Genomic DNA, 11,532 nt, shown 5'->3' with positions numbered 1-11,532 from the left:
GAAATATAAACATTGCACGAGTTTGATTAACCATCTTGACGCTTCTGCTATAGGTCAAGATGAATAAGTGTACCGAGTTTACTGTTGCCTATCAATGACCATTGGCAGGGACTTCGAGCTTAGGCCTAACTCGTGGTGAGCTCGGAGCCACTTCCGGATGGGTCGGGCTCAGGCCGAGCTATATTATGAATAATAGTTCATGCCCAATACGCAGGCAGGGAGAGGAATATCCGAATATGAATAACAAAAATAGATTCTTAGCTAGGACGAGGAGGGAGAAGGGTTGGTTAATTATTGGTAACTTCTAAAGGTAACTTACTTCAACTAGTATTTATTCAAAAAAAAAAAAAAAACTTAATTTCAACTAGTTATTGAGTCAAGATAAGTACTAGTTCATATTTATCATCTATCCTTCAACTCTATAAAAGAATGTTAATCCATGATAAGTACAATATGATGATCAAATTAATCATCTCTCAAAAATTACTTGGCCAATTCCACCCGAGCTCCCACCTAGAGGTGATGGTATATCCTCTTGCTCTCTCTTAGGCATCTCCCATCTCCCATAGGAATTGCACACCATTCCCCTATTCGCCTGCTGAGACCAACAAGCTGGTATTCTCAATTCATCTCTCAACATTCCTGTAGCCTTATTCACCAACGCCACGTCCCTCTTGGCGTTACTCCGGAATTCCTTATCCGAGCTGAGATATCCATCCACCAAGTGTAAGTACGTCTCTAGGCTATGATATCCGGGGATATCCAATCCGTTCTTCTTCAGATACGGCGACGACTTCACATCGAGCCCGAGTTCGAGTCCGACGTGGGTGTAGATCCACTCTAGGGTTCCTGTCAGGCTCTCCAGCTTCTTGATCCCTTCGTTGAATAGAATTCCGGGCAGTTTAGGGACGACGTCTTGCTTCACCACAATACGTAGAGGCTTTACCTTCGCTTCTTTTAGCTTCTCAGCAAAGGCCTCGTTGCCCACCCGCGGGGCGCCGAAGGATATCACGCTCACTGGGAGGTCTGGGATCGACGAGGCGGCTTCGTAGGCGTTGAGCAACGCGAGGGCGCCGCCGAGGCTGTGGCCGGTGATAGTTAGGCTCACCTTCTCTCCCTTTTGGCGGTAGTGAGTGACCAACCGCTGGATCTCGGCCATGACCTGTTCTGATGCGCTCGACTTATTGTATCTGTTAGGATATAAGAAATTAAAATTAGCATTCAACTTCACATCTTAATCTTACTAATATATATGTATGTATATATATTGATATGTCATTAGTTCAAGAAATAGTAACATTTTATATATAGTAGAAATCTATAAAGAAATGTTAAAATTAAGTAGGGAGATGGATCATTTAAGGTAGGTGAATCATGAATTTACCTTGTAGCCTCACTCTTGGAGGTATAGATGCTATGGAAGCCATGCTCAACCTTAGCATCACCATGCTCCGGCCCGAGAAGCTCTAACCTCCCCTGCAAATCCTCCAGCCACTCCGCCGTGGCCACGGTGCCGCGCCACGCGACGACGACATCCCGGCAGCCGATTCGGCGCGACTCCTCGTCGCCGCTCACCGCGACGTAACCCATCCAATTGGAGTCCTTGCTCCACGCCTCGCCATGGAAGGACCTCTCAAGCCACAAGGGCAGCTCGACGTGCGACATGGCGTACAAGTACTTGGTCACCCCGTAGCCATGGCGAGCGAGGCCTAGCTTGTCTACGAATTTATTACGACCGTAGAGGCAGCTGCCGCAGTAAGGCGAGAAGGGATTGAAATCGAACGCGTCGTAGGTAGCCTGGGAGAACTCGCCGTACTTTAAGACCTCGCGGCGGAGGTGGGGGTGGAGGGGGTCGAGGAGGGGAGACCAGTCGGAGAAGCCGTGGAGTTGGGGGCAGAGGAAGGAGATGTCTTCTCTTGGGGAGTACGTGGGGGTGATGGCGGTGGAAGGGTTGGGGAAATTATGGGGGTTGCTGTTGGTGGTGGTGGGTTTGGGGTTGGGATTGGGATTGGGATTGAGGTGAAGGAGGTTGGAGAGGGGAGTTGGGAGGTTGACGGAGGAGCTTGAACGGTGGTGATGGAGAGGTGGGTGGACTACGGTGGTGGATTCATTGAGTTGAGATGCATGCGGGGTGAGGAGGGTATTCTTCTTGCATGAGGGGAGAGGGAGGTTGTGGAGGCTCGAAGTGGATGCTAAAGCCATTGATGAAGGATGTAAGCCTAATGTGGTTTAGTTCGAAGGAAGCGGAGGATTAAATATACGAGTACAAATAAGTTGCTAATTGTTTTCTTGTTCAAAAAACGTGTGAATGTTAGACTGGAAATTTTAAAAGGAAAGCTTTGGAGACTTTGACCCAGTGACAGGTCAACATGGCAAGAAGGTAAGAGGGGATTTTATTGGCGAGCCGCGGCAAAAGTACTTCAAAGTCCGTGTGGAATTGTCATTCGACAACCAGTGGGTGGTAGAGTTTTAGACGTTGAGAGGGTAGATATGTAACTTTGAATCACAGATGAGACAAGTTGTATATGAAGTTGTTTGTTTTTAAAGGAGTAGTGGGCTCAGTCCAGGGACATCTTCTCAAATAAACAAATAAATAAGCAAATAAATAAAAATAGTTGAGAAAAAAGGCCACGTGGACCCGGTCGTAACCGTGAGATACGGTTTGACCGTAAGAGAGAGTTGTACGGTAAGTGTGTACACCTACGGACTTGGATATGGGCTTGAGAGTAGGTTTGCTTGGACCATTAGATACGCCTCAATACATTAAAATCTCTGATATTTTTCTTTTCGAGTATTTAATACGCGAACGTGATGGGCGTTCCAAGTTGCAACCAGCCAGCACTTATCGTTTATGTTTGGATAAATATTTTATCGCACATCAGATTAATATTTTTAAGTTTGGATAGAAAAAATTAATAATTTTATATTAATCTAAACTACAGGGAGATGAAATAATATAAATAAACGTTCAGGACGTAATTTAAAATTTAGCACTTACCATAGTTAACCCTTCCAACTACCTAGTTTATAAAATGTAAACATGAACTAACCGCGTAACATAGCGTTGTAGATTAATCTTCATCTGCCTATTACCAAATTGGCGCGCATATAATTTGGAATACTCGTGTGCTTGTTCTAAAATTATTTCCAGTTTCCTGTGTCGTTGGATTTCATCCATCCAAGATAAAAGAAATGACACTGAATCTTTCAGAAATTACAACTTCACATCATTAATTTATTAGCATATACCCCCAATTAATTCAAAACCCAATTGCCAACTTATATCCGGTAATGCTCTTAAAAGCGTTACGAGGAAAAATACGTATAGAATAACATGCTTCACATATTAAAATTAACATAACTTTGTCTCTAGTCAAAACTTTGACCACAATATGAACACAACGATTCAACGGAACACAGCGGACACTGGACAGTCATCAGTCGAATTCAGAGTACAACACACCAAATTAGGACGACATAGAATTTGCACGAGGAATATGAAAAGAAGGGGTTTCATTACCCTTTTCCTATACAAGCACCTGGAATAGACCAGAGTAGCAAGCAATAAATGGATACACATACAAAAGGAGTTGGGAAAAGAAGGAACTGAAACAAATACCACCTAGCTTGAGTATGTTAGCAAAAGTAATTATAACCAAAACCTATAAAATTAGAGCCCAGAGGAACCACAATGTCAACATGACAGGGTATAGATTGTCTGCAGTCCCAGCAGAGGCATTTAGCAGCCCACAATTGGCTTACATAATAAGCAATGTTTCTTTTTTGCACTATATAAGCGCACTCGGAATAGATCAAAGTCCAAATTTTAAGAGATTATAACCAAAAGCTAGAAACAAGAAACCAATACTGACCAAATGCAAGTTGCTCTCCCACACTGTACATGTGCAAACCAATCGTTTCCCTTCCAGTGATACAAATAATGGTAGTCATCTACGCGAATCATTCACCATAAAGTTTCTCCTGTGGAACAAGTAGAAAAGGAAAGAAAAAAGGAAATAGCCAACCTTACTACTTGCCACCAAGACACAAGGGACGTCATGTTATACGATTAGAATATACTCAGAACCTTGAATATTTTACATCATGTGCATGTCAGGTAAAAGAATTTGCCTGGCTGCAATGTCGTCCCAAAGCTGCTGTTTCTCTAAAAGCCATCAAACAATAGGGATGGCTGAACCCACCTCCCTTCTACTTGCTCTATTCACAGGTACATTGAGTAATTTCACAACTAATTCAAGCACAAGTTGGATTTCTTTTTTTCTGCAATCAGCACCTGACCTAGAAAGAACAGATCAACAGGGTCCTAGTTACAATCTATTTTACAACTAAGATTTCTAACACCAGGTCAGTATAGAATGAGCCGAATCTGCACAGTAAAGACAATTAGTTTCCATACGCACAGTTAATAGTGGTCCAAAATCAATGTCGGCAAGTCTGATAATGTCCGTATAACAAAATTCTTGGCAAAGAGCATTTTTACTCTTGAATTGCCTCAATGGTTACCCTACCACATAAAACCTGCATCAATCAAATACAAATATGGGTCAGATAATTCTTTGAGATTGCTACAAAATGACTTTGCAGTGCCAGTTATGTTATCTGAAGTATGAAGGTAAAAGATGACCCAAGGACAATGACTCCAGCCAGTAAAGAATTCAAGGGTCAGAACAGAAACATCACAAATAGCAGCAGCATACAAAAAGAATAATATATCCACACATCCTTTTATTGTTCGCAACAGTGTCAGAAAAGAGGATGTGTAGATTTTTTTCATTTTTCACATATATATTAGACAGTCAAAATGATTGGTGACATGAAAAACTCTTCATTTCAGAGGAGAAATTATGTGGTCCATGAAAGACGTGTACCAATCAATTTGTGTAAGAGAGGAACAAATGTTTTCCAAGGAAAAGGTTAAATGGCTGATTATGAGTTTCTATCAGACTCATGTGTTCTCTTTCTTTTTCCTTAGAGCTAGCTCAACAAATGACAACTGACAAAACAGTGGGTCCATTCAGCCTTTCAACTAAGTTGGGATATCAATCAGCCAACATCGTACAACTAATGAAAACTGTACTTAAAAGAATAGAAACAGAGGACAACATTTTACACAAGTACTACAATGATTAGTTTCATTAATGAGGAAAAACTTAACTTAATTCTAAAGACTTCAATGATGACATCCAAAAAATATCATCTCTACATAACAGCATGCTCATAGGAGCTATTTAGATGATGCAGAATATAAAGAAAAAAGCAAAGTTGGGACATTCAAGAAAGATAAAACAGGGCGTCCTAGTAACGAGATTCTCACCAATGGAGGCTTGGGAAGAGCAAAATATATGTAACCCTATCCTCACTGATCACTATTACAAAGGTTGTTCCCTACTTCCATAAACTCAAACCAATGATTATTGATGCAAAAGCCTTGTAGGCACACTTAGTAGCACCCTCACATTCAAAATATAGGAGATCAAATTTAAGTGTAACAACAAACATAATACAGAGAAATCATATAACTAATGAATCCGATATTCTCTATTAGCATTCTCAGGGATTACACAAGAGTTCGGATAACAAGCACTTCTCAATAGCATTAGAGCTGTCTTGAGGGTTTCAGTTCATTTCAAACTTCAATCCTCTAAAAGTTATATATAATTTGAATTTGCACAAGAAACCAAAGCAATATTTTCAACCAGATAAAAGAAAATGCATATTCCGTTAACAACAAAAATGAATATAGAGATCATGGAGAAATTTGAAAGAGCATATACCTGACTACAGTTTGGTACCAAAATAGGAATCTTCAAAGTAATCCTCACAACATGAGTAATGAGCCGACAATAAGACAAGACATACAAATGTATCGACTTTATCAACTTCTAACCCTTATCCTCCCACTTCATCAACCTTGGAACTCTTATGCTGTACAAACAATGGTATACTGAGAAGCCAAAACTTTTCTCCAAAAGAAAAAAAAAGAAAAAAAGAGAACCAAAAACATGCACAGAAAAATGCAAAAGAGGAATTCAGAGAGTGAGAGCAAGAGAGGGAGAGAGAGATTCATTTAAGGTACTATAAAACATACCTTATTTTTCTTGTGCTTGTGAGCATCTGCTGAATCTTCATTACCATCATGCTTCCTCTTCTGACAGAAATTTATGGAATTGAGATGCATGAGAAACATGATTCAAACCATTTCAGAGGCATAAGATACAAAAACATAAGGTTCAATAAGAGACGGGGAGACCTTCTCGTGATGTTTCTTTGAGTGGTCACCACCAGAATCATGATGCCCACTTTTATCCTTCTTTTTCTCTTTCTCTTTATCTTTACTTCGATCTTTGTGACGGTGTTTATGCTTCTTATGTTCCTTGTCCTTTTCCCTGTCTCTATCCTTGTGCTTTTTATGCTTCCTCTCTTTGTCTTTGGACTCTCCTTTCGATTTACCAGATATAGTAGGTGTTCCTCTCTCTGACTGTATTTTAAAGATCAGTAATTGCACATGCTACATAGAAAAGCATAGCAATGATAGACTTACAGAAGGTAAATCTATGGGCACTGTTTCTCGCAGCTGAAATGCTTGTCCCAGGGTTTCTAAGTCAAAAGGCTGTATGTGAGCAGTGGTCTCTCTCAAATACGGTGTGTTCTGGATGAGTTGATCAAGCTCCATTCCTTCTCCTTTTCGAATTTCTGTGTCCCCAACAACATTGTGAAGATAGTGTGTGTCCGAAATTGACACGGGCAGAGATCTTTTACAAAAGAAATCATGGTGTGCCGACAGCTTATAATGACTTATCAGGTCAACAGCACCAGTGAGCTCCCGAGGACCTGCAAATTCAAACAAAACCTTCTTAGGAGTAAAGAACAAATCAGTGGGGACAAAAGGAGAAAACCAAGGTCTGTGAGCTAAGATAGATCAGCAGGAAGTTAGTGGGACAATAGTAGATTGAGGTAAGATAAGGAGTAAGGGAAAGGAAAATTAGTAGATAAGAATCAACATGGAATACCCCAGTGTAAAATAATCATTAAGATTACAAAAGAATATACTAAAAGGACTTAAAAAAGAATATACTAATAGGACGCCTTTTTATCAACAAAGTATCAAAAAAATAAATCTTCGAAACACTAAAAGGACTCAATCTGCTTAGAAATAACTCTAGTACTCTATAAATGCAGTATGACTATGAACTCCACAACCAATTGATTCAACTAAATATAAAGATGTATTGCAACATGGTTTACAAGACTAAAATGAGCAACATATTGCCTTAGTTTTTGCAGTCTCCAATAGGAGTCAACCAGATGACTCCAATTCGTCCAATAACACCATGAATACTTAGAGATTGATGCATTTAGGAATCAAAGCTGCCAAAAAAGAAAAAACTAAAAATGTGAAGCAGACATGGATATTTCTGCAATTTAGTCTAAGAATGACAAATGCTAAATCATGATCTTCTTTTGTAAATCTAACCAAGAAATGCATAAGCAGGTTAGCAGCACCAGTAGCTAGAATCCACTGAGCTGAGTTGGGGCAAGACAACATAAAATCATTATGAAATATAGGCATAAAATATTGCAGCAACCAGAAGACCAAAAATAGGCAACCCACAAATGTAACTTTGATCTCAACCAAGATATTAAAAAACATCGGCAACTTCCATATGTAGCATTACAAAATTGTTTACATAACATAATATGCCTCTACATAATCTATCTGACAAACTAGGGTGAAAATTTGCTATTCACCTTCACACATCTTCTCTTATATAATGATAATCAACCTACACAACATGCTCAACAAAAGAAAAATAATGAGATACTAAAAATAACTGAGGATGCAGGACTACCTCTTCCAAACTTCTTGCCCTCTGGATCCATTACATTACAACATAATGTAGCTGCAGGTCATCTTCATCTGATATTCAAGGGAAACAAAATTACAGTAAGTAGACATCAACAAACACAATTAGTATAATACTGAAACAATTACCATATCTGGTTTTGATAAAAAATACTACGGCAAATTGGCAATAAATGCAACAATTGAAAATAGAAGGCATCTATGGTTGGCAATTTTCATGTTATTAAGTATACCTAGTTCTAGATCACGTTTGGCAATAAATCAATCATATAATGATCATTCTGAACTTTCTTGTGTAAGGAATTTGTTAGCAGTGAACTTCACAAATCATTCTCTATATCTATGGAAGGTGTGACCCTATCCCATCCAAAGGACGACTAAGCAGGCTTCTGGATTTATGTTGTCTTTCCTGCTCTTAATGAGCTGAAGATAAGTGCATGAAATGGAGCTACCATTGGCCAACAAGTTTGCCACATCCATTTCCACAGGTTGCATGCATGCGTACAACATATATATATATATATATGCGTGCGCTTAATTACCATTGCATAACACCAAAGCAAAAGGCAGACGTCAAGACAATCTAGCATTTCTAATATATAAAAAATAAAACAAATTATATATACTAATATAGCATATATAAACTTTTAAGAAAGAAAGAAGAGAAGAAGAAAAAGAGAGAGAATTGGTGGTTCCCGAAATTAGAAAAAGAACAAAAGGAGAACGAGCACGATTTAGGCAATCTATGGCTTCAACAAAACCCCCATGTCTATCATACCCTCTTGGAGTTGAGGGGAAGCCATTGGCAAAGGGAAGACCCGTTCGAAAGGTAAGAAAAAGATTTCTTTAAAAAGGTTTAGTTCTCAAATCCATTAACTCGTTACCTGATAAATTAAATCCGACCCGTCCGGCCCAAACACTATTTTGCTGCCGGATTTGTGTATGCAAGGCGGTTAGTTATCCACCTCACCAAGGAGGCTGCCATAGACGCTTTTCAAAATACTGATTATGCATGTCGCAAGAGTGCATGTGAGAATTATGAGTTTTCAAATTCTTTTTTCTGGAGAGGAAAGAGAGAATTTGGGATATGGCATGGAGGAACGATGCCATTTGAGTGTTGGGCAAGGAAATCCAGCACTCCCTAACTAGATTATAGTAAGAAAGGTCCTACAACAAGTAATGAACAGTTCCAACAAGCACAGCATGTGATTAAGCAGGAAAAAAGCAATGGCAAAAAACCAAAAAACAAACAAATATAGCCATGAAAAGAAAAGAGAAGCCATTTGGTCAAAGAGAAAGAGTCAGGCTATGTGAGAGAAGTCAAATATTATGTAAACCTGGATGATTTATCCTACATGAAATTACTTTGTAATCTAAGTTCAGTTAATTTTGGACCTGATATTGGAAGTGTGTGGAAATGTTAAAATTGAGATTGCCTAAAAAATTTAGAGAATCTGGGAAGATTAAAATATCAATATACACTGTAATAAATATGAATTGCAGCTGTTAAAGATGGATAAGATGCTTTAACAGATAATAAGGAAGAAAACTAAAAGAGCAACAACTAATGCACAAGGGAGCCCACCTTTTTAACTTACATTATATGTTAATGGGTTAACCTTATGGGGAATTGACTGCACCAACCTATTGAGTTGCTGAACCTGGCAGACTAAGAAATGGGTTAGACTTGATTAGGAGGAGTTCCTAAGTGTATTAGGATCCCTAGACACATTCCCTATTCTTCTATGTGAACCAGTCACTTATAGGAGGTTAGGAACCATATTTGGACATCTATAAACTTCAAATTCTAGATAACAAATCTCAATTAATAAAAATCCAATCCTTAAAACAATAGGACTCTAACCCAACTAAAAATGATCTATTTAAGGAAACTTGATGTCTAAAAAGTACTAAATCTAGTATTTCCATTTTAATTACTGTAGAACTCTTATTGAACAATAATGACACTAACAATCTGTGCTCAGCGACAATTTGTGGTGACAACATGCGATTGATTGGTGGTCGTATGTATGGGTTTAAACCATTGATTTGTTATCTACTAAGAAAATTATAAATGAATATCAATCTTGCCAAATCTCATAATTTGATTAAATCATGTCACTCTTTTTTTCAAGAAAGATGTTATTATCTCTAAAATGGATATCTTTTTTGGTGTCTGGCCTTGTTAGAGATCGCATCACATATTTACCACAAAACTGTTCAATCCTCCCTGGCTGAATTCTGAATAAACTATACAGTGAATCTAGACAAGCAGTTGTCAAGTCACGATGATGGAGAAGAAGCCATGGACAAGCCGATCCATTTAGGACAAAAGAGAAAAGCAAACTTTGGAATTTTGCATCTTGCTAATTCCAGGTATTATTTGATTATATATCTCACAAGTTACGTCTAGAATCCCTCTTCTTTCCAATCTGATATTCCACCATCCTGAACTATTCTATTCTCTAAAAATCGCATAGAGATTTCTCTTGTTATGACCATAGGTATCGATCCAAATCCTAAGTTCATACCAAAAACACCATAATACTGCCTGAAGATGCTAAAATCAAACATTTCAAAGAGAGAACCTCTTGAATCATGTTTCAGCTGAACCTTTCAGCAATACATAAAGCAAAACAAGAAAAGCAAACGAGATGTAAAACAGTAGTACCAACAAGTGGGATCTCACTCCGTAACATTACATCATCAAGTACACAAAATAGTACATCGTTCTGAATGGCAAACTTAACACGGCATTGGTATCAAAATTAGCTTCTAAATCCGCCTCGGCCTTCATGTAAAACTCAAAATCTTTTCACTGAAGCATATACACAGTAGGATTGCAAGATTCAACCAGGAGAGTGTTCTACCGCCTCACTCCACTAGTTACCAAATCAAAGAAACACATCACCTACAATTCGGAGCACTGAATTGCTAATTAAAGAAACACAAAGAAAGAGAGAATGCTACACCGCGTATTCTTGTTCTCCTTCACTACTTCCGACTAAACTCAAGAGAAAGAAGAGACGGAAGCAAGGAGATAGCGAGGAGGAAATCCGTGGATTAAAGGAATGGGGGAAGGAAGTCGAAGGTGTACCTCATAAGCTCGAAATCACACCGGAGATCGCGAGGATCTGAGAGGAAGAAGGCCTGGAAGCGATAAACCCTAGCCCGGCGAGGCCAGATCGCAGCAACCGGAACCCTACTGGAGGAAGAAGAGGTGTGAGAGAGAGAGAGAGAGAGATTAAAAAATGCGGGTAAAGATGCCCATCATTTGAGGGCTATATGATATCTCGATCACGCCATAGGCTAGTTAAAACGGGTCGGGTACGGATTGTTCCAGGGTTGTCCGAATCCTGTCCTACTGACTTTCCAAATGGACGACCAGATGCGGTCCCGTTCAAAGAAGCATTACGAATAGTATAGCTAATGGTGAGATTTTTTTTTTCTACTCTTTTCAGAGAGGGTAAGAATTTAATGGTGCTTAATTAAACTAGTGCCGCTGAGGTTTAAACTCCAAAATACTTTATATAACATGAGCCTATTTAACCATCTAACCACTATTGAAAAAAAGAACACGTTCAACTATCAAATGAAATAGAAGATCAAAAAGAGGACCAACAGATATGGTTCAAGCTAAATCTTTC

At 38.9% G+C, this 11,532-nt stretch overlaps 2 protein-coding genes across 5 annotated transcripts; both read right to left on the bottom strand.

Moving 5' to 3' along the window:
• Positions 1-371: 371 nt before the first annotated feature.
• Positions 372-2,284, bottom strand: LOC140783772 (phospholipase A1-Igamma1, chloroplastic). Its single transcript, XM_073130808.1, has 2 exons — positions 1,385-2,284; positions 372-1,190 (listed from the first exon to the last, which is right to left on the bottom strand). Exons 1-2 carry the CDS (start codon positions 2,200-2,202, stop codon positions 470-472), a joined length of 1,539 nt encoding a protein of 512 aa, XP_072986909.1. The 5' UTR covers positions 2,203-2,284; the 3' UTR covers positions 372-469.
• A 1,749-nt stretch (positions 2,285-4,033) lies between these two features.
• Positions 4,034-11,170, bottom strand: LOC140783773 (mediator of RNA polymerase II transcription subunit 19a). 4 transcript variants are annotated; one of them, XM_073130810.1, is made up of 8 exons: positions 10,983-11,170; positions 7,872-7,939; positions 6,563-6,852; positions 6,272-6,499; positions 6,110-6,169; positions 5,796-5,979; positions 4,422-4,539; positions 4,034-4,299 (listed from the first exon to the last, which is right to left on the bottom strand). In XM_073130810.1, the coding sequence occupies exons 2-6, from the start codon at positions 7,900-7,902 to the stop codon at positions 5,911-5,913; spliced, it is 678 nt and encodes a 225-aa protein (XP_072986911.1). In that variant the 5' UTR covers positions 7,903-7,939; positions 10,983-11,170; the 3' UTR covers positions 4,034-4,299; positions 4,422-4,539; positions 5,796-5,910. The 4 variants fall into 4 exon arrangements, with proteins under 4 accessions (XP_072986911.1, XP_072986913.1, XP_072986910.1 ...); XM_073130812.1 differs by having other exon boundaries at positions 5,796-5,946; XM_073130809.1 differs by having other exon boundaries at positions 4,034-4,539.
• Positions 11,171-11,532: the final 362 nt, after the last annotated feature.

The sequence above is a fragment of the Typha latifolia genome, chromosome 3, assembly GCF_019914945.1.
Source record: "Typha latifolia isolate L0001 chromosome 3, TyphaL0001v2, whole genome shotgun sequence".
NCBI classification, from domain to species: domain Eukaryota; kingdom Viridiplantae; phylum Streptophyta; class Magnoliopsida; order Poales; family Typhaceae; genus Typha; species Typha latifolia.
This window is presented reverse-complemented; position numbering and strand designations above follow the sequence as displayed.